The sequence below is a fragment of the Pseudophryne corroboree genome, chromosome 4, assembly GCF_028390025.1.
Source record: "Pseudophryne corroboree isolate aPseCor3 chromosome 4, aPseCor3.hap2, whole genome shotgun sequence".
Classification (NCBI taxonomy): Eukaryota; Metazoa; Chordata; class Amphibia; order Anura; family Myobatrachidae; genus Pseudophryne; species Pseudophryne corroboree.
The window spans coordinates 557152948-557178566 of NC_086447.1; the positions used below are offsets into that span (position 1 = coordinate 557152948).

At 47.3% G+C, this 25619-nt stretch overlaps 1 protein-coding gene across 7 annotated transcripts in view; it reads right to left on the bottom strand.

The window, feature by feature from the left end:
- The window catches only part of MAP7 (microtubule associated protein 7), a 401030-nt gene that overhangs the window by 151101 nt on the left and 224310 nt on the right, over positions 1 to 25619 (bottom strand). For 6 of the 7 annotated variants that reach the window (XM_063917401.1, XM_063917406.1, XM_063917400.1 and 3 more), the window contains exon 2: positions 13684 to 13767. The exons of the other annotated variant lie outside the window; for it this stretch is intronic. In XM_063917401.1, coding sequence (XP_063773471.1) covers positions 13684 to 13767 — 84 coding nt within the window. The remainder of the gene's footprint in view (positions 1 to 13683; positions 13768 to 25619) is intronic. 7 annotated transcript variants of the gene reach the window in all.

Below are 25619 nucleotides of genomic sequence, written 5' to 3' on the forward strand. Positions count from 1 at the left end.
TACAGCGAATCTCAGGTACGCCTGATGAGGAGGATATATGGGGACATGAAGGTATGCATCCTTTATGTCGAGTGACACCATAAAATCCCCCTCTTCCAGACTGGAGATCACAGCCCGGAGCGATTCCATCTTGAATTTGAACTTTCTCAAGTACAGGTTTAGGGATTTTAGATTTAAAATGGGTCTGACCGAACCATCTGGCTTCGGGACCACGAACAGGGTCGAATAGTACCCTTTCCCCTATTGGACTAGGGGAACCTTGACAATCACTTGCTGTTGATACAGCTTTTGAATTGCAGCGAACACTACTTCCCTCTCTGGGGAAGAAGCTGGCAAGGCCAACTTGAAAAATCGGCGAGGGGGCACCTCTTCGAATTCCAGTTTGTAGCCTTGGGATACAATAGCCATCGCCCAAGGATCCACGTCTGACAGAACCCAGACCTGGCTGAAGAGTCGAAGACGTGCCCCCACCGCTGCGGACTCCCTCAGTGGAGCCCCAGCGTCATGCGGTGGATTTAGTAGAAGCCGGGGAGGACTTCTGCTCCTGGGAACTAGCGAGGAAAGATGAGCCCCGACCTCTTCTGGACTTATGCGACCGAAAGGACTGCATCTGATATTGTGGAGTTTTCTTTTGCTGTGGGGGAACAAAAGGCAAAAAGGTAGATTTTCCCGCGGTAGCGGTGGCAACCAGGTCCGCGAGACCTTCCCCAAATAAAACTTCACCTTTGTATGGCAAAACCTCCATACGCTTCTTTGAGTCGGCATCACCCGTCCATTGGCGGGTCCACAGGGCTCGCCTAGCAGAAATCGCCATGGCGTTGGCTCTCGAACCCAGCAGCCCAACGTCTCTTTGAGCGTCCCTCATATATAAGACTGCGTCTTTAATGTGGCCTAAGGTCAATAAAATGGTATTCCTGTCTAGGGTATCAAGGGCAGCTGACAAGGTATCTGTCCAAGCTGCAACTGCACTACACACCCATGCCGATGCTATTGCCGGTCTGAGCAAAGCACCTGTATGCGCATAAATAGATTTTAAAGTAGTTTCCTGTCTGCGATCAGCAGGATCCTAGAGGGCTGCCGTGTCCGGAGACGGTATCGCCACCTTCTTGGACAGGCGTGTTAAAACCTTGTCCACCCTGGGTGAGGATTCCCAACGTACCCTGTCCTGTGCAGGGAAAGGATACGCCATAAGAATCCTTTTGGGAATCTGCAGTTTTTTATCTGGAGTTTCCCAAGCTTTTTCAAATAACTCGTTAAGCTCATGGGATGGGGGAAAGGTTACCTCAGGTTTCTTTTCCTTATACATGCGCACCCTCGTGTCAGGGACCGAGGGGTCATCTGTGATATGCAAAACATCTTTTATTGCAATAATCATATAATGAATGCTTTTGGCCACCCTTGGGTGTAACCTCGCATCATCGTAGTCGACACTGGAGTCAGAATCCGTGTCGGTATCAGTGTCTGCTATTTGGGATAGGGGACGTTTTTGAGACCCAGAAGGGCCCGGTGACCCAGTCGAAGCGGTGGATTGACTCCCAGCTTTTTCTCTGGACTCTGCTTTGTCCAATCTCTTATGTAATAAGGTCACATTTGCATTTAAAACATTCCACATGTCCATCCAATCAAGAGTCGGCGTTGCCGACGGAGACACCACAATCATCTGCTCCACCTCCTCCTTAGCTGAGCCTTCCGCATCAGACATGCCGACACACTCGTACCAACACCCCCACACACACAGGGATATAGTTATAAGGAGACAGTTCCCCAATAAGGCCCTTTGGAGAGACAGAGAGAGAGTATGCCAGCACACACCCAGCGCCAACTGACACTGGAAAATAATCTCCCAGATAATAGCGCTTTTATCTTAATCACTGTGTTAATACACTCACTGCGCCTTACAAGTGCCCCCCTCCTCTTTTCAGCCCTGTGTCACCGTGTTCAGCAGGGGAGAGACCGGGGAGCCAGCTTCTCTGCAGATCTCTGTGGAGAAAATGGTGCTGGTTAGTGCGGAGGGACCAAGCTCTGCCCCCTCCAGCGGCGGGCTTCGGTCCCGCTCAAAGTATCACAAAACTGGCGGGGGATTTATAGAATTACTGCCTCCGCAGCGTCTAACCTTATAATGCCAGATTTAGAGGTTTTTATTGCTGCCCAGGGCGCCCCCCCTGCGCCCTGCACCCCATCAGTGCCCGCTAGTGTGTATAGTGTGTGGGAGCAATGGCGCGCAGCGTTACCGCTGCGCGCTTACCTCAGTGAAGATCTGAAGTCTTCTGCCGACTTGAAGTCTTCTTTTCTTCTTATACTCACCCGGCTTCTATCTTCCGGCTCTGCAAGGAGGACGGCGGCGCGGCTCTGGGACGAACAGCGAGGGGAGACCTGCGTTCCGACTCCCTCTGGAGCTAATGGTGTCCAGTAGCCTAAGAAGCAGAGCCTATCACTTAAGTAGGTCTGCTTCTCTCTCCTCTGTCCCACGATGCAGGGAGCCTGTTGCCAGCAGTGCTCCCTGAAAATAAAAAACCTAACAAATTTCTTTATCAGAGAAACTCAGGAGAGCTCCCCTGTAATGCACCCAATCTCCTCTGGGCACAGGATCTAACTGAGGTCTGGAGAAGGGGCATAGAGGGAGGAGCCAGTGCACACCCATTCTAAAGTTCTTTATAGTGCCCATGTCTCCTGCGGAGCCCGTCTATACCCCATGGTCCTTACGGAGTCCCCAGCATCCTCTAGGACGTAAGAGAAATATTGAATTATCAAACATATTGGACTGCCTGTCTTGAAAAAGGTCTGTGAACAGACCGAAACGTCGACAATAAAGGAATTTGGTGATATTGAAGAACGGTTGCCTGAAGTTTTTAAACTATACTGTATATGCGAGAGTGCTCCTTCCACTCTGTGGAGCTTTGTGCGTATGTCATTGCAGGTTATGCATATGTGTATTTAATTTCCACCCATTCTTGTATTTGGAAACCAAACTTACATAGATACAGTACACAGTAAGTATTATGCCTGACAGAAAGTCTAGAAACTAAGAACCTAATGCACTGTTATACCCAGTCAGTTCTATACGTTTACTATTTTGTGCCAACTGAAGGACAATTTTGACAAGCTTCAAAAACAAATTAATTCTAATTATCATGACACATACAGTATATACAGGAGAATATATGTACAGCATTTCACTAGGGTTCCATAAAACAGACATACAATCACAATGGTCAGGTACCGATGTCTATGAGAAGCTACCATCACATCCTAGTATGCGATTTCAAAGGGAACTGGCAGAAATATAACAGGCAGCCACAGACACAGAAAATGCATTGCTTTGAAAATGCACAGAAAATGCATTGATTGCCAAAGTTTCCCATTATCCTGGTGTTGTATACGGTCCATAAGGATATACATAACCCCCCTGGCAGACCAATCATCTTTGCCAGTGGGTCGTCATTATCAACCTCTCCCAGAATTCCTGGATACACTACTACAGCCACACGTAGTGAAGCAGAAAACATACTTAAAAGACACGACCACATTCATCAATTTTCTCACCCAATTTTCCAATTTAAGTCAAGATGTCACGCTATGTACTTTAGATGTATGTATGTATGTTCTTTAAATACTTCATCAAAGTGTACCCTTAAGGGCCATATACATGGGAGAGATGTGTGCTGAGCGAGCAGCTCTCCCGCCGCTCAGCAGAGCGTGATGTGTGCTGAGCGATGCGGGGGAGGACGGGGGGCCGCTCATTTCACCCAGCGGGTGAAATGAGTGACGTGCTAGATTGAGCCTGCATGCAGGCTCATTCTAGCACCGGCGATAGCGAAGTGCGGGGCTGCGCATCGCTATCGCTGTGAGGGGTACACACGAGTGAGCTGTGCTTAAGATCTAAGCAATCTAGTCAGATTGCTTAGATTTTAAGCATGGATCTCTCTGTGTGTACTCCCCTTTACACATAATCTAGTCTCAAGGCCATTCTCCCAGCACCCTGCCTCAAGTCTTGGCCATCTATGCCTCACTTACTTCCTGCCATCAGGCCACCTTCTGCTTGCTCAAACCTCATGTCACCTGTCTGTCTCCCCCCTCCCCCGATTGTGAGCTCCTTGGAGCAGGGCACCCCTCCCTCCTATTCTCACAACCCTTTCTCTTGCATTTCTATTACAGCTCTCTCCAGCGACTGTCTATACCTGCATCTCCTCTCGCTCATAACAGGTTATCTTTTTGAGTGGCTGCCTGCCCCTAGTAGCACGCCGATAACTCCTTTGCTTCCTTACATATCAGCGGTATTGTGTACTGAGAATTGTGGTGCTATTTGTTACCTGTGCTCTGTTTTAGTTTTTCAGTTACTGTAATGTTAGGTTCAATGTACCCTGTATTCTTCTGTGTGCCGTACGTACGGTGCTGCAAAACACTTGTAATAATATCATAAAATGTAGTAATAATACTACTTCAATACCCCACAACGAAGGTTTACAAGCAATGCAGCAATTTATTGATGGGTTGCAAGAAAATCTCGACCTTGATCATTCTTTGTTCTTGAAGCTTCTACATATGGGTTTGACCAGAAATTATTTTTATATAACTGAGCATATTAATTACAGCTGGCAGAATGTGCCATGGGGTCCAGTGTGGCCCCAGCATACGCAAACGGTTTTACGTTCAAGCAAGAACTTGATTTTTCTATTTAATGCCCCATTATAACAAACATATTGTCTGGTATATTTGCTGTATTGACATCTTATTCATGCTGTGGGGATGGAGATGAGGCATTATTCAAAACCATGATGGATGAAGCCAACTCTCTTCCCTCATCTATAACATTTATGACTCATTACAGCAAAGACAACATCAATTTTCTACATGTCACAGTCAGCATAAAGGGTGGCAAATTGTATTTTATAAATTACTAGTGAGGCCACACCTCGAATACTGTGCACAACTATGAGCACCATACTGTAAAAAGGATATCCTGGAACTAGAAACTAGAAAAGGTTCAGAGATGGGCGACCAAATTGATTAAGGGGATGGAGACGCTAGAATACGAGGAAAGGCGTGCTGGGCATGTTTACACTGGAAAAAAGGAGATTAAGAGGGGACATGATTAACATTTACAAATATATAAGGGGGTCAATATTTTTTATAAATTTGCAAAAATCTATAAAAAAAAAATTTCACGTTGTCATTATGGGGTATTGTGTGTACAATTTTGAGGGAAAACATGAATGTATTCCTTTTTGGAATAAGGATGTAACATAACAAAATGTGGAAAAAGTGAGGCGCTGTGAATACTTTCCGGAAGCACTGTAGATGTTTGCAATGTCAAATCGTTTAGTGTGTATGCAAAAAAATCGTTACTGAAAATTTGTTCATTGTTCATATCGTATATCGTCCAAATTGCCCATTGTGTAGGGCCCTTTAGATGCTCCATCACCTCCAACCCACACTATCGGAGTCCCAAAGTTGTTTTTTAATGTTATTAATGGATATTATTTCACACAAGAATTATCTAGTTTGGTTTGATCATTTGTTTTATTTATCACTACAAGCAATGGGGATGAATATGGTCTCATCTTATACCAATCTGAACAGTTTTGCTTTTTATTTTCAAAATATATCTTGTTTTATGCAAGATAAATTCATAACCTTTTCATGGTGTAAACAGAGAAATAGGAGCATCTTACAGCATTCAATGACAAAAATGAATGATATGATGCATTGCTGCTTTCATTGTTTGATCCTGGTGCAAGCAGCCTCCCTGTCTAGTTCAAGATGTGGAATACATGTAAGTTATTTATTACAGTTACTTCTTATTAAATATTTAGTTTATAGGTCTACTCTTAATTATAGTGTGTCCACAATCAATTTTCTTTTCAGTTAAAATAACACATTGAAACCAAGGTTTTTAAACCATGCTGTACAGAAAACTAGACTGACGAACACACACAAATCTATGGGATGTAAGCTTCCATCCAAAGCCTCTGAGTAAAGAGTGTCAAAGTCGAAAAATATTGTAATGCATGCCCACGTACTAACCCCAGGCACATGCCCGCTGCGCGTGCACTCAGTCTGCCGTGCGTGCACATATCCGCAATTTGCGTAACGGAGCTTTTCACGGCCATGCGCCTTAGCGCGTGGTATGCGCATTTACGATAGAGTTTGTGAACGCATAGAGGGTTATTAGAACATTACATATTTAACCCAGATAGTGTACATTTTAGATATAGTTCCCCTAGACCATGTCAGCGAGTATTAATAGTTTAAACAGTTCCTGGACGGAGAGATTCGCCTTTGCATGATAGGAAGGGTCAGATAAAGGTTGGAAGGTGATGTCTAGTATCCAGCTGTAGGGTATTTTGAGGGTAACATTCCGGTGTTGATTAGAGAAAGATCGCTTGTTCCTGCGTATAGTTATGTACAAAAGTAGAATATGAACATTAACTGTATTTACTGTTTATTATGTATGCGGCGGGAATCCAGAGGATACCACCCATAAGAGCAGTTGGGGAAAGACATCGCCCACCCTTTCAAATACACCTATGACCTCTTCTGTAATGTAAAGACACATCCCTGTGTCCAATGGACAATGAGATTACAGTGACCACTGTATTGTGTATGCATGTTGTGTATAAAAAGCCCATTGTTGCCTGGCCGTCAGACGACTCTGAATGCTATCTGTATGACCAGCGGAGGACCGGCCGGGTTGCGCTTGCGAACATTCTCACGTATGTACATTCTCTGTGGCCATTATTCTGTTTAGATTTATCTTGTTAGCCTGTAGTGTATGATTTGTATTGTTTTACAATTTGGAATTAATCCACTGTGGCCTTAGAACCCTGTGGTTGCAACTACAAATCAGTGTTGTGTTTTCACTTTCCTGCAAGGGCTTTAAAGTAGATTTATCTGTATAAGGTGTATTGGTATTGGTAAGGTGTACGCACTGCGGTTTCTTTATACCGTCAGTGCTACTTAAGGTTTAAGGTATAACATAATTGCAGTACTTTACTGTTAAGGGTTTAAAGTGTAAGCATATCATTACATTGTATCATTAACAAGGTTTAAAGGTTATCAATTGTGTGTGCGCTCGCTGTGTGTACTCCGTACACTCAGCGCGGCGTGTGTACTTCAAGTGCGTACCTCGTGCGGGACTCTGTACGCAAATAGCGTACAAAGTGTGTAGCACGTGTATTCAGTTTAGCGGCCATAGCGGCTCCATGGTAATAGAGTATCTAGAGGTATCGCTTTGCGGTCTAAGATAACATCGACATTATCAAGAGCTTAGCCTATTATTAGCAATATAAAGTCATGACTACTACCTCAGAGGTTGGTACATTCCCTAACAAATCCAACCTTCTAGTCCGTGACTAACATTTTGCGTGTTCCAAGGAACAGATCCACAACACGTAAATCATTATTAAACACAGAAGTTGGCAGAAAAAAAGGACCTCACAACTAAGACTTACTATAATCATCTGAAAGAAGGACATGAATCAGTTATAAGGTCTATTACCAGGTGAATGGGAATTACTAGATGCCGAAGAGAAAAAAAATAAGAATTTACTTACCGATAATTCTATTTCTCATAGTCCGTAGTGGATGCTGGGGACTCCGTAAGGACCATGGGGAATAGCGGCTCCGCAGGAGACTGGGCACATCTAAAGAAAGCTTTAGGACTATCTGGTGTGCACTGGCTCCTCCCCCTATGACCCTCCTCCAAGCCTCAGTTAGGATACTGTGCCCGGACGAGCGTACACAATAAGGAAGGATTTTGAATCCCGGGTAAGACTCATACCAGCCACACCAATCACACCGTATAACCTGTGATCTGAACCCAGTTAACAGCATGATAACAGAGGAGCCTCTGAAAGATGGCTCACAACAATAATAACCCGATTTTTGTAACAATAACTATGTACAAGTATTGCAGACAATCAGCACTTGGGATGGGCGCCCAGCATCCACTACGGACTATGAGAAATAGAATTATCGGTAAGTAAATTCTTATTTTCTCTAACGTCCTAAGTGGATGCTGGGGACTCCGTAAGGACCATGGGGATTATACCAAAGCTCCCAAACGGGCGGGAGAGTGCGGATGACTCTGCAGCACCAAATGAGAGAACTCCAGGTCCTCCTCAGCCAGGATATCAATTTTGTAGAATTTTACAAACGTATTTGCTCCTGACCAAGTAGCTGCTCGGCAAAGTTATAAAGCCGAGACCCCTCGGGCAGCCGCCCAAGATGAGCCCACCTTCCTTGTGGAGTGGGCATTTACAGATTTTTGGCTGTGGCAGGCCTGCCACAGAATGTGCAAGCTGAATTGTACTACAAATCCAACGAGCAATAGTCTGCTTAGAAGCAGGAGCACCCAGCTTGTTGGGTGCACACAGGATAAACAGCGAGTCAGATTTCCTGACTCCAGCCGTCCTGGAAACATATATTTTCAGGGCACTGACAACGTCTAGCAACTTGGAGGCCTCCAAGTCCCTAGTAGCCGCAGGCACCACCAATAGGTTGGTTCAGGTGAGACGCTGAAACCACCTTGGGGAGAAACTGAGGACGAGTCCTCAATTCCGCCCTGTCCGAATGGAAAATCAGATAAGGGCTTTTTCAGGATAAAGCCGCCAATTCTGACACGCGCCTGACCCAGGCCAGGGCCAACAGCATGACCACTTTCCATGTGAGATATTTTAACTCCACAGATTTAAGTGGTTCAAACCAATGTGACTTTTGGAACCCAAAACTGCATTGAGATCCCAAAGTGCCACTGGAGGCACAAAAGGAGGCTGTATATGCAGTACCCCTTTTACAAACGTCTGAACTTCAGGGACTGAAGCTAGTTCTTTTTTGGAAGAAAATTGACAGGGCCGAAATTTGAACCTTAATGGACCCCAATTTCAGGCCCATAGACACTCCTGTTTGCAGGAAATGTAGGAATCGACCCAGTTGAATTTCCTCCGTCGGGCCTTACTGGCCTCGCACCACGCAACATATTTTCGCCAATTGCGGTGATAATGTTTTTGCGGTTACATCCTTCCTGGCTTTGATCAGGATAGGGATGACTTCATCCGGAATGCCTTTTTTCCTTCAGGATCCGGCGTTCAACCGCCATGCCGTCAAACGCAGCCGCGGTAAGTCTTGGAACAGACAGGGTCCTTGCTGGAGCAGCTCCCTTCTTAGAGGTAGAGGCCACGGATCCTCCGTGAGCATCTCTTGAAGTTCCGGTTACCAAGTCCTTCTTGGCCAATCCGGAACCACGAATATAGTGCTTACTCCTCTCCATCTTATCAATCTCAGTACCTTGGGTATGAGAGGCAGAGGAGGGAACACATACCCTGACTGGTACACCCACGGTGTTACCAGAGCGTCTACAGCTTATTGCCTGAGGGTCCCTGGACCTGGCGCAATACCTGTCGAGTTTTTAATCATGTGGAAGACTTCTGGGTGAAGTCCCCACTCTCCCGGGTGGAGGTCGTGCTGAGGAAGTCTGCTTCCCAGTTGTCCACTCCCGGAATGAATACTGCTGACAGTGCTATCACATGATTTTCCGCCCAGCGAAGAATCCTTGCAGCTTCTGCCATTGCCCTCCTGCTTCTTGTGCCACCCTGTCTGTTTACGTGGGTGACTGCCGTGATGTTGTCCGACTGGATCAACACCGGCTGACCTTGAAGCAGAGGTCTTGCTAAGCTTAGAGCATTGTAAATGTCCCTTAGCTTCAGGATATTTATGTGAAGTGATGTCTCCAGGCTTGACCATAAGCCCTGGATATTCCTTCCGTGTGTGACTGCTCCCCAGCCTCGCAGGCTGGCATCCGTGGTCACCAGGACCCAGTCCTGAATGCCTAATCTGCGGCCCTCTAGAAGATGAGCACTCTGCAACCACCACAGGAGGGACACCCTTGTCCTTGGTGACAGGGTTATCCGCTGATGCATCTGAAGATGCGATCCGGACCATTTGTCCAGCAGGTCCCACTGGAAAGTTCTTGCGTGGAATCTGCCGAATGGGATTGCTTCGTAGGAAGCCACCATTTTACCCAGAACCCTTGTGCATTGATGCACTGAGACTTGGCTCGGTTTTAGGAGGTTCCTGACTAGCTCGGATAACTCCCTGGCTTTCTCCTCCGGGAGAAACACCTTTTTCTGGACTGTGTCCAGGATCATCCCTAGGAACAGAAGACAAGTCGTCGGAACCAGCTGCGATTTTGGAATATTGAGAATCCAATCGTGCTGCCGCAACACTACCTGAGATAGTGCTACACCGACCTCCAACTGTTCCCTGGATCTTACCCTTATCAGGGAATTGTCCAAGGAAGGGATAACTAAAATTCACTTCCTTCGAAGGAATATCATCATTTCGGCCATTACCTTGGTAAAGACCCGGGGTGCCGTGTACCATCCATACGGCAGCGTCTGAACTGATAGTGACAGTTCTGTACCATAAACCTGAGGTACCCTTGGTGAGAAGGGTAAATTTTTACATGAAGGTAAGCATCCTTGATGTCCCGAGACATCATGTAGTCCCCTTCTTCCAGATTCGCAATCACTGCTCTGAGTGACTCAATCTTGAATTTGAACCTCTGTACGTAAGTGTTCAAAGATTTTAGATTTAGAATCGGTCTCACCGAGCCGTCCGGCTTCGGTACCACAACAGTGTGGAATAATACCCCGTTCCCTGTTGCAGGAGGTCTATCTTGATTATCACCTGCTGGGAATACAGCTTGTGAATGGCTTCCAAAACTGTCTCCCTGTCAGAAGGAGACATCGGTAAAGCCGACTTTAGGAAACGGCGAGAGGGAGACGTCTCGAATTCTAATTTGTACCCCTGAGATATCACCTGAAGGATCCAGGGGTCTACTTGCGAGTGAGCCCACTGCGCGCTGAAATTCATTGAGACGGGCCCCCCACCGTGCCTGATTCTGCTTGTAAAGCCCCAGCGTATACTGAGGGCTTGGCAGAGGCGGGAGAGGGTTTCTGTTCCTGGGAACTGGCTGATTTCTGCAGCCTTTTTCCTCTCCCTCTGTCACGGGGCAGAAATGAGGAACCTTTTGCCCGCTTGTCCACGAAAAGACTGCGCCTGATAATACGGCGTCTTCTCATGTTGAGAGGCGACCTGGGGTACAAACGTGGAATTCCCAGCTGTTGCCGTGGCCACCAGGTCTGAAAGACCGACCCCAAATAACTCCTCCCTTAATAAAGCAATACTTCCAAATGCCGTTTGGAATACGCATCACCTGACCACTGACGTGTCCATAACCCTCTACTGGTAGAAATGGACAACGCGCTTAGACTTGATGCCAGTCGGCAAATATTCCGCTGTGCATCACGCATATATAAAAATGCATCTTTTAAATGCTCTATAGGCAAAAATATACTGTCCCTATCTAGGGTATCAATATTTTCAGTCAGGGAATCCGACCACGCCAACCCAGCACTGCACATCCAGGCTGAGGCGATTGCTGGTCGCAGTATAACACCAGTATGTGTGTAAATACCTTTTAGGATACCCTCCTGCTTTCTATCAGCAGGATCCTTAAGGGCGGCCATCTCAGGCGAAGGTAGAGCCCTTACAAGCGTGTGAGCGCTTTATCCCCCCTAGGGGGTGTTTCCCAACGCACCCTAACCTCTGGCGGGAAAGGATATAATGCCAATAACATTTTAGAAATTATCCGTTGTTATCGGGGGAAACCCACGCATCATCACACACCTCATTTAATTTCTCAGATTCAGGAAAACTACAGGTAGTTTTTCCTCACCGAACATAATACCCCTTTTTGGTGGTACTCGTATTATCAGAAATGTGTAAAACATTTTTCATTGCCTCAATCATGTAACGTGTGGCCCTACTGGAAGTCACATTCGTCTCTTCACCGTCGGCACTGGAGTCAGTATCCGTGTCGGCGTCTATATCTGCCATCTGAGGTAACGGGCGCTTTAGAGCCCCTGACGGCCTATGAGACGTCTGGACAGGCACAAGCTGAGTAGCCGGCTGTCTCATGTCAACCACTGTCTTTTATACAGAGCTGACACTGTCACGTAATTTCTTCCAACAGTTCATCCACTCAGGTGTCGACCCCCTAGGGGGTGACATCACTATTACAGGCAATCTGCTCCGTCTCCACATCATTTTTCTCCTCATACATGTCGACACAAAAGTACCGACATACAGCACACACACAGGGAATGCTCTGATAGAGGACAGGACCCCACTAGCCCTTTGGGGAGACAGAGGGAGAGTTTGCCAGCACACACCAGAGCGCTACATATATACAGGGATAACCTTATATAAGTGTTTTTCCCCTTATAGCTGCTGTATAGTTAATACTGCGCCTAATTAGTGCCCCCCTCTCTTTTTTTTAACCCTTTCTGTAGTGTAGTGACTGCAGGGGAGAGACAGGGAGCTTCCCTCCAACGGAGCTGTGAGTGAAAATGGCGCCAGTGTGCTGAGGAGATAGGCTCCGCCCCTTTTTCGCGGACTTTTCTCCTGCTTTTTTATGGATTCTGGCAGGGGTTAAATGCATCCATATAGCCCAGGAGCTATATGTGATGCATTTTTTTTTGCCATCCAAGGTGTTTTTATTGCGTCTCAGGGCGCCCCCCCCAGCCCCCTGCACCCTCAGTGACCGAAGTGTGAAGTGTGCTGAGAGCAATGGCGCAAAGCTGCAGTGCTGTGCGCTACCTTGTTGAAGACAGGACGTCTTCTGCCGCCGATTTTCCGGACCTCTTCTGCCTTCTGGCTCTGTAAGGGGGCCGGCGGCGCGGCTCTGGGACCCATCCAAGCTGGGCCTGTGATCGTCCCTCTGGAGCTAATGTCCAGTAGCCTAAGAAGCCCAATCCACTCTGCACGCAGGTGAGTTCGCTTCTTCTCCCCTTAGTCCCTCGATGCAGTGAGCCTGTTGCCAGCAGGTCTCACTGAAAATAAAAAACCTAATCTAAAACTTTCACTAAGAAAGTCAGGAGAGCCCCTAGTGTGCACCCTTCTCGTTCGGGCACAGAGATCTAACTGAGGCTTGGAGGAGGGTCATAGGGGGAGGAGCCAGTGCACACCAGATAGTCCTAAAGCTTTCTTTAGATGTGCCCAGTCTCCTGCGGAGCCGCTATTCCCCATGGTCCTTACGGAGTCCCCAGCATCCACTTAGGACGTTAGAGAAAAGTGCAGTAACACATGCACAAGCATTATAGGTTTATTCAGTGTCGGACTGGGGCATGCAGGGCCCGCCGGGGGAATGCATTGGTAGGGGCCCATGTTTAGGGGTGTGGCCAGTCTGCAGAGGGGGTGGGGTCTGCCACCTCATTGGTTTGACTAACCATTAGTGAGTGCAATGTCTGGGCCCCTTCATAAATATATACAGTAAATTCAGCTGCTGCATGCATGATAATGTACCAGATTAATAACAGATTAATAACAGCAATGCACTGTAGAACATACACCATAGTCCAGTATAATGTAACATATGTATAATTCAAGTGCACAGTCTGGAACCTGATCCATAGAGCAGGAGGTGGGCCCCCAGGCAGTGGGGCCCACTGGTGCTTTCCCCTGTACCCCTGTGGGCCAGTCCAAGCCTGTGTTTATTGAATAGTACTGTCTGTATACATGAGCACAGTGAAGAAATCCCTAAACTGAAAAAATACAGATAGACAAAAGAACGTTGGTTTAAGCTCAGGTCATTGGAAGCTCCCAGACATCAGTCTAACTCACCAGACTTGGATAAAGCGCTGTCTTTTACATTACAACTTAAAGCCATCTTCTTCTCTTGGACCTTACCATGGGGACCTTCAGGAGCTGAAAAACAAGAATACACATAAAAAAATAATAATACAAAAGCTATCAAATAATGGAAAGGTAATTACAAAAGTCATCCACTTGCAATTACTGCCCAGTTGGATGTAACGTAAACTGAAGCAGTGTGTCTTTTTCTGTGTGTTCAATAAAGCAAAAAAAAAAAAATCCTTCTGTTATACATGTGTGTTGAACCATATCTTCTGCTATATACCCATACAGTGCCGTTTCTTGCGGCGGGAGAGCCGTGCAACCGCACGGGGCGCCCGCCGCGGCACTTCTTGAACACTTTAAAATCCATTCCCACCTCCTCCGTCCTCCCGAGTACCCAGCTCGGGGGGCGGAGTTTCGTGGAATGACGCGGTGCGTCGTGACGTCACGACGCAATCGCGTCATTCCACGAAACTCCGCCCCCCCTAGCTGGGTACTCGGGAGGACGGTGGAGGGGGAGCCAAGCCGGTGGCGCCGCGAAAAGGAGGGAGAGGCGGCGAAGAGCGGGAAGAACCGCTTCAACTGTAAGTCAGCCTCTCCCTCTCTCTCTACCCCCCCTCTGCCACCTGCCATCATGTATACAAAGGGGACACTTGCCTGCCATAATATGTTAAATGGGGACACTTGCCTGCCATAATGTGTTAAATGGGGACACTTGCCTGCCATAATGTGTTAAATGGGGACACCTGCCTGCGTACTGTGTAAAATTGGGACACCTGTCTGCGTACTGTGTAAAATGGGGACACCTGTCTGCGTACTGTGTAAAATGGGGACACCTGCCTGCGTACTGTGTAAAATGGGGACACCTGCCTGAGTACTGTGTAAAATGGGGACACCTGTCTGCGTACTGTGTAAAATGGGGACACCTGCCTGCGTACTGTGTAAAATGGGGACACCTGTTTGCGTACTGTGTAAAATGGGGACACCTGCCTGCGTACTGTGTAAAATGGGGACGCGTGCCTGCCATACTGTGTAAAATGGGGGCACGTGCCTGCCATACTGTGTAAAATGGGGGCACGTGCCTGCCGTACTGTGTAAAATCGGGGCACGTGCCTGCCACAATGTGTAAAATGGGGACACTTACCTGCCGTACTGTGTAAAATGGAGGCACGTGACTGCCGCAATGTGTAAAATGGGGACACTTTCCTGCCGCAATGTGTAAAATGGGGGCACGTGCCTGCCGCAATGTGTAAAATGGGGGCACGTGCCTGCCGCAATGTGTAAAACGGGGACACTTTCCTGCCGCAATGTGTAAAATGGGGACACTTGCCTACCATGCTGTGTAAAATGGGGACACTTGCCTGCCGTGCTGTGTAAAATGGGGTCGCGTGCCTGCTGTAATGTGTAAAATGAGGACTTTTTTTTTTTTATCCTGTGGTGGCCGTGATGATGAGATCAGATGAGGCCACGCCCATCTCAACAAAACCACGCCCATTGTAACGAGGCCACGCCCCCTTGCCCCCTTTTACTCTTTATATCTATGGGGGGGGGCATTTTTTTTTATGTGAATGGGGGGGGGGGGGCGCATTTTTAAATCTCGCACTGGGAGCCAAATTGGCTAGAAACGGCCCTGTACCCATACATATTTATGTAGCACTTTATAGAGCATCTGTATTTCCTACCACAAGTACACACATACACAGTAGGATTATTTTTTTTATGAATAAATCTACCATTATGTTTTTGATTGTGGAAGGAAACCTGAGCACATACAGGAAACTCATGCAAACTCAGGGAAAGAACACACAAGCTCCACATAGATAGGGTCTTGGTCGGAAATTTAACTCATGACTTCAAAACTAAGAGTCAGTAAAGATAAACACTGTGATGTAGGGTGTGGTATAGAAGTTAGACAGTTAAAAGATAGACAGTCATTAAGTCAACCCCATATGGTCGACAGTCAAAAGGTTGATAAAAAAAATTGTGTTATTTTGTGTTTTTAACCCAAATTTCTTGAAATGCATCCGCTCGCCACGCTTTGGGCTTGGTGGCTCGCTCCACTTTGCGAGCTACAAGGTTACTAAAGGTAATAGTTTGTGACATGGATAGTAAATGAGACAAACGTTGTAAAAAGCATGAAAAAACCCTAAAAAAACATGTGTTGACCTTTTGATCCTGTCAACCATATGGTGTCGACCTAATGACTGTATTGGAAACCTCCTTTCTTGACTATGAGCGTATAACCGTTTTTTTCCTGAAGATGCATACGCCCAGTTTTGGGGAATGATCTGCTTAAACTAGGGATATATCATTTTTATCTCCTTCTACACTCATAGGAGTATAAACAAGGTCCACGGAAAAAATATGACATAGCTTTATTGAAAATCCTGGGAAACCACATCAACGACTGAATAACAGATAAGTCTGTTTTACATTATTTTTATTATGCATATACATCATCATCTGTTTGAATCCACATAGATTCTAACTTGCTTCACAATCATGTGCTTACATTTTTTTTAAATATATATATAATATAAGAGGCAGGGCCAACTTAATTTATGGACACACTGGGCAGCTGCCCAAGACCCCATAATTCTAAGGGCTTTTAAACAGGAAAACGGGGTGGGGCATCTGCCTTCCTGAGGCAGTGCCTCTGGGGCTTCTTGGGAGGCAGGCAAAGAATGCTGCCCGGCCATTCTGTGTGTCATTCTCATTCTCTACCTGCCCCCCCCCAGCCCACAACCAGACAGTGAAGGGCTGTTAGCATACTGATTGGTGAATCACTTTAAGTATGCTAATTGGTGGATGGCTGGAACTTTCCACCAGAGTGCAACATTCTCTATCTGCCTCCAAGCCTGCAGCCAGACACTGAATGACTGCCAGCATGGACATTGGTGGATGGCTAGAGCTATCCACCAATCAGATTGCTGATAGCGATTCACTGTATGGAAGCAAGTGGAGAAATTGTTCAGGACCGGAGGAAGGTAAGTTATGATTTTTCAATGTATTCCCATGAATGGGTGGGGGTTCCGGTATGACTGGTCGACCATGTTATGGTCGACAGTCATTAGGTCAACCACTATTGGTCGACATTGACATGGTCGACACATGAAAGGTCGACACATGAAAAGGTAAACATGAGTTTTTTTTACTTTTTGGGGTGTCGTTTTTTTTGCGTAAAGTGACTGGGAACCCCAATTAGTGCACCGCATCCCCTCGCATGGCTCCCTTCGCATACCATGCTTCGGGCATGGTGCCTTCGCTCCGCTGCCGCTTCGCTCGGCAGAGATTACCAATCGTAGTCCACGTGGATCGTAAAGTATGGAAAAGTTCCCCAAAAGGAAAAAAGTTAAAAACCTCATGTCGACCTTTTCATGTGTCGACATTTAATGTGTCGACCATTTGTCCATGTCGACCATGTCAATGTCGACCAATAGTGGTCAACCTAATGACTGTCGACCATAACATGGTCGACCATTCATACCGGAACCCCCATCCATTCATGGGAATACATTGAAAAATCATAACTTACCATCTGAACGGATACCATGGGTGGGTAGGGGGCCCAGTGCATTGCTTTGCCCTGGGCTTACGGTCTTCCTGAGAGGCTGGATAATTTAAGGCCATTATGCAGGTGATATTGGTAATTATAATTTATTTTATAGAATCATTCATTACCACAAATAACATTACTCTCATGGGCCCTACACACTGGCCGATATTTTGAAAGATATGAACGATCTCGTTCATAAATGAACGAGATCTCGTTCATATCTTTCAGTGTGGAGACTTAAGCGATGAACGATGCGCGTCCCCGCGCTCGTTCATCGCTGGTCTCCTGTCGGCTGTGCATGCAGGCCAATATGGACGATCTCGTCCATATTTGCCTGCACGTCTATGGAGCCGGGTGACGGGGGGAGTGAAGAAGCTTCACTCCCCCCGTCACTGCCCCCCCCGCCGCCGGGTCGCTCGTCGGCCGTATCGGCCGTCGGGCACCTCGGCCAGTGAGTAGGGCCCATCAAAGTTCCTTTAAAGTTTAATTGAATTTAAAGATGCAGTTAAACATCTGTATTGGAAAATTATCACATGAACATAAGTGTGAGTACAACAATAGTATCTAGTCAGAATATGGACCAGTTCTGAATGTCGATATGGACATACAGTAAGGTAAAATGTTGACATTCACAAATGTCAACATGTTCATAATGTCAGCATTTACCACGTCAACATCAGATGTAGACAGTACATTTTTGTATTACTGTTAGGGTTAGGTTTAGACTAAAATATTCAAAAACCTGTATGTCAACATTATGGTGTCGATATGTTAAATGTTGACATTATGAACATGTTGACATTTCAACCAAGTCGACATCCTGACTGATCATTCAGAAACTGTGGACATTCTGAATGTTGAATTTTCATATCACACTAGAAATAACAGCACACATTAGAAACAGAATGTTCCAATAGGCAGGTGAGTTTTTGGACAAGAAATATCTTCCTAGACAGACTGCAGAAAGAAAGTGTAAGAGGGAGGGTGTGTCTTGGGAAAATAGTTCTAGGTATAAGAAAAGTACACAGTGACATGACATGGGAGGGTACAGAGGGTGAGTCATGTCAGAATTGATTTTTCACAAAAAAAAGTAAATAAAAATAAACATTTGAAATTATCCCAATTGTAAACTACAACTTAATGCTTTGTCTATTTAAGTAAATGTTAATAAATAAATGTTTATAAAGAATAGGAAATACATTCATTATATTGAATCAAAACTTTACAACAGAATATGACTGTCACTTCAATTCAGCAGGAAACGAGCAGTCATTGTCCATGTCCACTTCAGCATGGTTGTAATCTACTTCATATGAAACCCATATTAATTACATTTATAAGCAGGCCCGGCGCTGGCCGCTCAGCGAAGGGATGCAAAGCAAGGAGGCGCTAAGCTGGAGAGCCGCGCTCCCTGCTCTGCATCCCTGTGTAGGAATGGCCAATGACCATCAATGATTTGAAATCATCGATGGTCTATGGACGATGTCAAATACTTTTACCATGGATGGGGGAGAACCAGATGGTTTCCCGCCATCGATGGTTCAGTGCTACCGAATTTATTTTTTCTTAAAAATTTCAGGGCACAGAGCATAGCCCCAGCCCCTGACACCCGCGAAGCCATGCCCCCAGGCTCTGATTGGCCCGCAATTAATTTTACAATAATGCAGTGACGACCATAAATGTGTAAAACCATCAATGGTTTCCTTACAGATGGTTTTACACCATTGAGGTTAACCATCGATAGATAACCCACGCTAGCCATCCCTGTGCTGAGCTGAGGTCCTTGCTGCTGCGCCTGTCACACTCTATCACAGGCAGCATGAAGCCTTCTCTCCGCCTCCCCTGTGACAGGCAGTGTATGGATCTAAAAGGGGGCAGAGCTAACCGGGAGAAAGGGGTGGAGCTACACGGAATCAGGCAGTCACCAGGCTGCAGCCTGCAACGGAGGAGGATAACATGCTACAGCTCCGGCCAGGCAGCCTTCTTTAGGTAAGTGGATGGAAGGAGAGTAAGTGAAAGTGTGCGTGTGTGTGTGTGTATATACACAGTATCTGTGTACTGTATATGTATGTGTGACTGTGTATGTGTGCAATATATGTACAGTATGTGTGTGTTTGTGTATATGTATGTATGTATATATATATATATATATATATATATAAATAAGTATTTACTCACCGGTAATTCTATTTCTCGTAGTCCGTAGTGGATGCTGGGTACTCCGTAAGGACCATGGGGAATAGACGGGCTCCGCAGGAGACTGGGCACTCTTAAAAGAAAGATTAGGTACTATATCTGGTGTGCACTGGCTCCTCCCTCTATGCCCCTCCTCCAGACCTCAGTTAGGGAAACTGTGTCCGGAAGAGCCGACATTACTAGGAAAGGATTTGGAATCCAGGGTAAGACTCATACCAGCCACACCAATCACACCGTACAACTTGTGATAACTATACCCAGTTAACAGTATGAACAACAACTGAGCCTCATTCAACAGATGGCTCATAACAATAACCCTATAGTTAAGCAATAACTATATACATGTATTGCAGAAAGTCCGCACTTGGGACGGGCTCCCAGCATCCACTACGGACTACGAGAAATAGAATTACCGGTGAGTAAATTCTAATTTTCTCTGACGTCCTAGTGGATGCTGGGTACTTCGTAAGGACCATGGGGATTATACCAAAGCTCCCAAACGGGCGGGAGAGTGCGGATGACTCTGCAGCACCGAATGAGCAAACTCAAGGTCCTCCTCAGCCAGGGTATCAAACTTGTAGAATTTTGCAAAAGTGTTTGATCCCGACCAAGTAGCAGCTCGGCAAAGTTGTAAAGCCGAGACCCCTCGGGCAGCCGCCCAAGAAGAGCCCACCTTCCTCGTGGAATGGGCTTTTACCGATTTAGGATGCGGCAGTCCAGCCGCAGAATGTGCAAGTTGAATCGTGCTACAGATCCAGCGAGCAATAGTCTGCTTTGAAGCAGGAGCACCCAGCTTGTTGGGTGCATGCAGGATAAACAGCGAGTCAGTTTTTCTGACTCTAGCCGTCCTGGAAACATAGATTTTCAGGGCCCGGACTACGTCCAGCAGCTTGGAATCCTCCAAGTCCCGAGTAGCCGCAGGCACCACAATAGGTTGGTTCAAATGAAACGCTGATACCACCTTTGGGAGAAATTGGGGACGAGTCCTCAATTCTGCCCTGTCCATATGGAAAATCAGATATGGGCTTTTACAGGACAAAGCCGCCAATTCTGATACACGCCTAGCTGAGGCCAAGGCCAACAACATGACTACCTTCCACGTGAGATATTTCAACTCCACGGTCTGAAGTGGCTCAAACCAATGTGATTTTAGGAAATCCAACACTACGTTGAGATCCCAAGGTGCCACTGGAGGCACAAAAGGGGGCTGAATATGCAGCACTCCCTTAACAAACATCTGAACTTCAGGCAGTGAAGCCAGTTCTTTTTGAAAGAAAATAGACAGGGCCGAAATCTGGACTTTAATGGATCCCAATTTTAGGCCCATAGTCACTCCTGACTGTAGGAAGTGCAGAAATCGACCCAGCTGAAATTCCTCCGTTGGGGCCTTCATGGCCTCACACCAAGCAACATATTTTCGCCATATACGGTGATAATGTTGTGCTGTCACGTCTTTCCTAGCCTTTATCAGCGTAGGAATCACTTCATCTGGAATGCCCTTTTCCGTTAGGATCCGGCGTTCAACCGCCATGCCGTCAAACGCAGCCGCGGTAAGTCTTGGAACAGACAGGGCCCCTGCTGTAACAGGTCCCGTCTGAGAGGCAGAGGCCATGGTTCCTCTGAGATCATTTCTTGTAGTTCTGGGTACCAAGTTCTTCTTGGCCAATCCGGAACGATGAGTATAGTTCTTACTCCTCTCTTTCTTACTATCCTCAGTACCTTGGGTATGAGAGGAAGAGGAGGGAACACATAAACCGACTGGTACACCCACGGTGTCACTAGTGCGTCCATAGCTATCGCCTGAGGGTCTCTTGACCTGACGCAACATTTTTTTAGCTTTTTGTTGAGGCGGGACGCCATGATGTCCACCTGTGGCCGTTCCAAACGGTTTACAATCTGCGTGAAGACTTCTGGATGAAGTCCCCACTCTCTCGGGTGGAGGTCGTGCCTGCTGAGGAAGTCTGCTTCCCAGTTGTCCACTCCCAGAATGAACACCGCTGACAGTGCTAGCACGTGATTCTCCGCCCATCGGAGAATCCTTGTGGCTTCTGCCATCGCCATCCTGCTTCTTGTGCCGCCCTGTCGGTTTACATGGGCGACCGCCGTGATGTTGTCTGACTGAATCAGCACCGGTTGGTCTTGAAGCAGGGGTTCTGCTTGACTTAGGGCATTGTAAATGGCCCTTAGTTCCAGAATATTTATGTGTAGGGAAGTCTCCTGACTCGACCACTGTCCTTGGAAGTTTCTTCCCTGAGTGACTGCCCCCCAACCTCGGAGGCTTGCATCCATGCCGAAGGGAATTGCTTCGTAAGAATCTACCATCTTTCCCAGGACTCGCGTGCAGTGATGCACCGACACCTGTTTTGGTTTCAGGAGGTCTCTGACCAGAGATGACAACTCCTGGGCCTTCTCCTCCGGGAGAAACACCTTCTTCTGTTCTGTGTCCAGAATCATGCCCAAGAACAGCAGACGCGTCGTAGGAATCAGCTGCGACTTTGGGATATTCAGAATCCAGCCGTGCTGTTGTAGCACTTCCCGAGATAGTGCTACTCCGACTAACAACTGCTCCTTGGACCTTGCCTTTATAAGGAGATCGTCCAAGTACGGGATAATTATAACTCCCTTCGTTCGAAGGAGTATCATCATTTCGGCCATTACCTTGGTAAATACCCTCGGTGCCGTGGACAGACCAAACGGCAACGTCTGGAATTGGTAATGACAGTCCTGTACCACAAACCTGAGGTACTCCTGGTAAGGTGGGTAAATGGGGACATGTAGGTAAGCATCCTTGATGTCCAGTGACACCATAAAATCCCCCTCTTCCAGGCTTGCAATAACCGCCCTGAGCGATTCCATTTTGAACTTGAACTTCCTTATATAAGTGTTCAAGGATTTCAAATTTAGAATGGGTCTCACCGAACCGTCTGGTTTCGGTACCACAAACATTGTGGAACAGGCTCCCTGTTGAAGGAGGGGAACTTTGATTACCTACTGAAGGTACAGCTTGTGAATTGCCGCCAGTACTACCTCCCTTTCCTTGGGAGCAGCTGGCAAGGCTGATTTGAGGTAACGGCGAGGGGGAGACGCCTCGAACTCCAGCTTGTATCCCTGAGATACCACTTGTAGAACCCAGAGATCCACCTGTAAGCGAACCCACTGGTCGCTGAAGTTCCGGAGACGCGCCCTCACCGCACCTGGCTCCACCTGTGGAGCCCCAGCGTCATGCGGTGGACTTAGTGGAAGCAGGGGAGGATTTTTGTTCCTGGGAACTGGCTGTCTGGTGCAGCTTTTTCCCTCTACCCCTGCCTCTGGGCAGAAAGGACGCGCCTCTGACCCGCTTGCCTTTCTGAGGCCGAAAGGACTGTACTTGATAATACGGTGCTTTCTTAGGCTGTGAGGGAACCTGAGGTAAAAAATTCGACTTCCCAGCTGTTGCTGTGGATACGAGGTCCGAGAGACCGTCCCCAAACAATTTCTCACCTTTATAAGGCAAAACCTCCATGTGCCTTTTAGAATCAGCATCACCTGTCCACTGCCGAGTCCATAATACTCTCCTGGCAGAAATGGACATTGCATTAATTCTAGATGCCAGCCGGCAAATGTCCCTCTGTGCATCCCTCATATATAAGACTACGTCTTTAATATGCTCTATGGTTAGCAAAATAGTATCCCTGTCAAGGGAATCAATGTTATCTGACAGGGTATCAGACCAAGCAGCTGCAGCATTACACATCCATGCTGACGCAATTGCTGGTCTCAGTATAGTACCTGAGTGTGTATACACAGACTTCAGGATAGCCTCCTGCTTTCTATCTGCAGGCTCCTTTAAGGCGGCCGTATCCTGAGACGGCAGTGCCACCTTTTTTGATAAGCGTGTGAGCGCCTTGTCCACCCTAGGGGATGTTTCCCAACGCAACCTGTCCGTTGGCGGGAAAGGGTACGCCATTAGTAACCGCTTAGAAATCACTATTTTTTTTATCTGGGGAACACCACGCTTCTTCACACAATTCATTTAACTCACCAGATGGGGGAAAAGTCACTGGCTGCTTTTCCTCCCCAAACATAATACCCTTTTTAGTGGTAACCGGGTTTATGTCAGAAATGTGCAACACATTTTTCATTGCCGTAATCATGCATCGGATGGCCCTTGTGGACTGTACATTTGTCTCATCCTCGTCTACACTGGAGTCAGACTCTGTGTCGACATCTGTGTCTGCCATCTGAGGTAGCGGGCGTTTTTGAGCCCCTGATGGCCTCTGAGACGCCTGGGCAGGCGCGGGCTGAGATGCCGGCTGTCCCAAAGCTGTTACGTCATCGAACCTTTTATGCAAGGTGTTGACACTGTTGGTTAATACCTTCCACATATCCATCCACTCTGGTGTCGGCCCCGCAGGGGGCGACATCACACTTATCGGTTCCTGCTCCGCCTCCACGTAAGCGTCCTCATCAAACATGTCGACACAGCCGTACCGACACACCGCACACACACACAGGGAATGCTCTGACTGAAGACAGGACCCCACAAAGTCCTTTGGAGAGACAGAGAGAGAGTATGCCAGCACACACCAGAGCGCTATATAACAGAGGGATTTACACTAACACAAAGTGAATTTTCCCCCAATAGCTGCTTATATCACCTTTTGCGCCTAAATTTATGTGCCCCCCCTCTCTTTTTTACCCTTCTCGTAGTGTATACTGCAGGGGAGAGCCTGGGGAGCTTCCTTCCAGCGGAGCTGTGAAGAGAAAATGGCGCTGGCTGTGCTGAGGAAGATAGCCCCGCCCCTTCAGCGGCGGGCTTCTCCCGCTTTTTATAATGTTAATGGCGGGGGTTTTTGCACATATACAGTGTTATACACTGTATTATGTGCTTTTTGTGCCAAAAGGTATACTTATTGCAGCCCAGGGCGCCCCCCCCCCCCCAGCGCCCTGCACCCACCAGTGACCGGAGCGTGTGGTGTGCTGTGGGAGCAATGGCGCACAGCTGCAGTGCTGTGCGCTACCTTATTGAAGACCAGAGTCTTCAGCCGCCGATTTTCTCCTGGATCTTCCGTCTTCTGGCTCTGCAAGGGGGACGGCGGCGCGGCTCCAGGAACGGACGATCGAGGTCGGGCCCTGTGTTCGATCCCTCTGGAGCTAATGGTGTCCAGTAGCCTTAGAAGCACAAGCTAGCTGCAAGCAGGTAGGTTTGCTTCTCTCCCCTCAGTCCCTCGTAGCAGTGAGTCTGTTGCCAGCAGATCTCACTGAAAATAAAAAAAACTAACAAATACTTTCTTTTCTAGTAAGCTCAGGAGAGCCCACTAGGTGCATCCAGCTCTGGCCGGGCACAGATTCTAACTGAGGTCTGGAGGAGGGGCATAGAGGGAGGAGCCAGTGCACACCAGATATAGTACCTAATCTTTCTTTTAAGAGTGCCCAGTCTCCTGCGGAGCCCGTCTATTCCCCATGGTCCTTACGGAGTACCCAGCATCCACTAGGACGTCAGAGAAATATATATACACATATATATATATATATATATATATATATAACTGCGGCATAATGTGTGTAGGCATCACTACTACAGGAGGCGTTGCACAAGTAGGCGTCACTGCTACAGGGGGGGGGCATTATGAGTGTAAGCGCCACTGCTACAGGGGGCGTTACGTGTGTAAGCGTCACTGCTACAAGGGGGGCGTTACGCGTGTAAGCTTCACTGCTACAAGGGGGGCGTTACGCGTGTAAGCTTCAGTGCTACAGGAGGCATTACGCGTGTAAGCTTCAGTGCTACAGGAGGTGTTACGTGTAAGCATCACTGGTACAGGGGGTGTTACGTGTAAGCATCACTGGTACAGGGGGGTGTTACGTGTAAGCATCCCTGGTACAGGGGGCGTTACGTGCAAGCATCACTGGTACAGGGGGCGTTACGTGTAAGCATCACTGGTACAGGGGGCGTTATGTGTAAGCGACACTGGTACAGGGGGCGTTACGTGTAAGCGACACTGGTACAGGGGGCGTTACGCGTGTAAGCGTTACTGCTACAGGGGTTGTTACGTGTAAGCATCACTGGTACAGGGGGTGTTACGTGTAAGCATCACTGGTACAGGGGGTGTTACGTGTAAGCATCACTGGTACAGGGGGCGTTACGTGCAAGCATCACTGGTACAGGGGGCGTTACGTGCAAGCATCAGTGGTA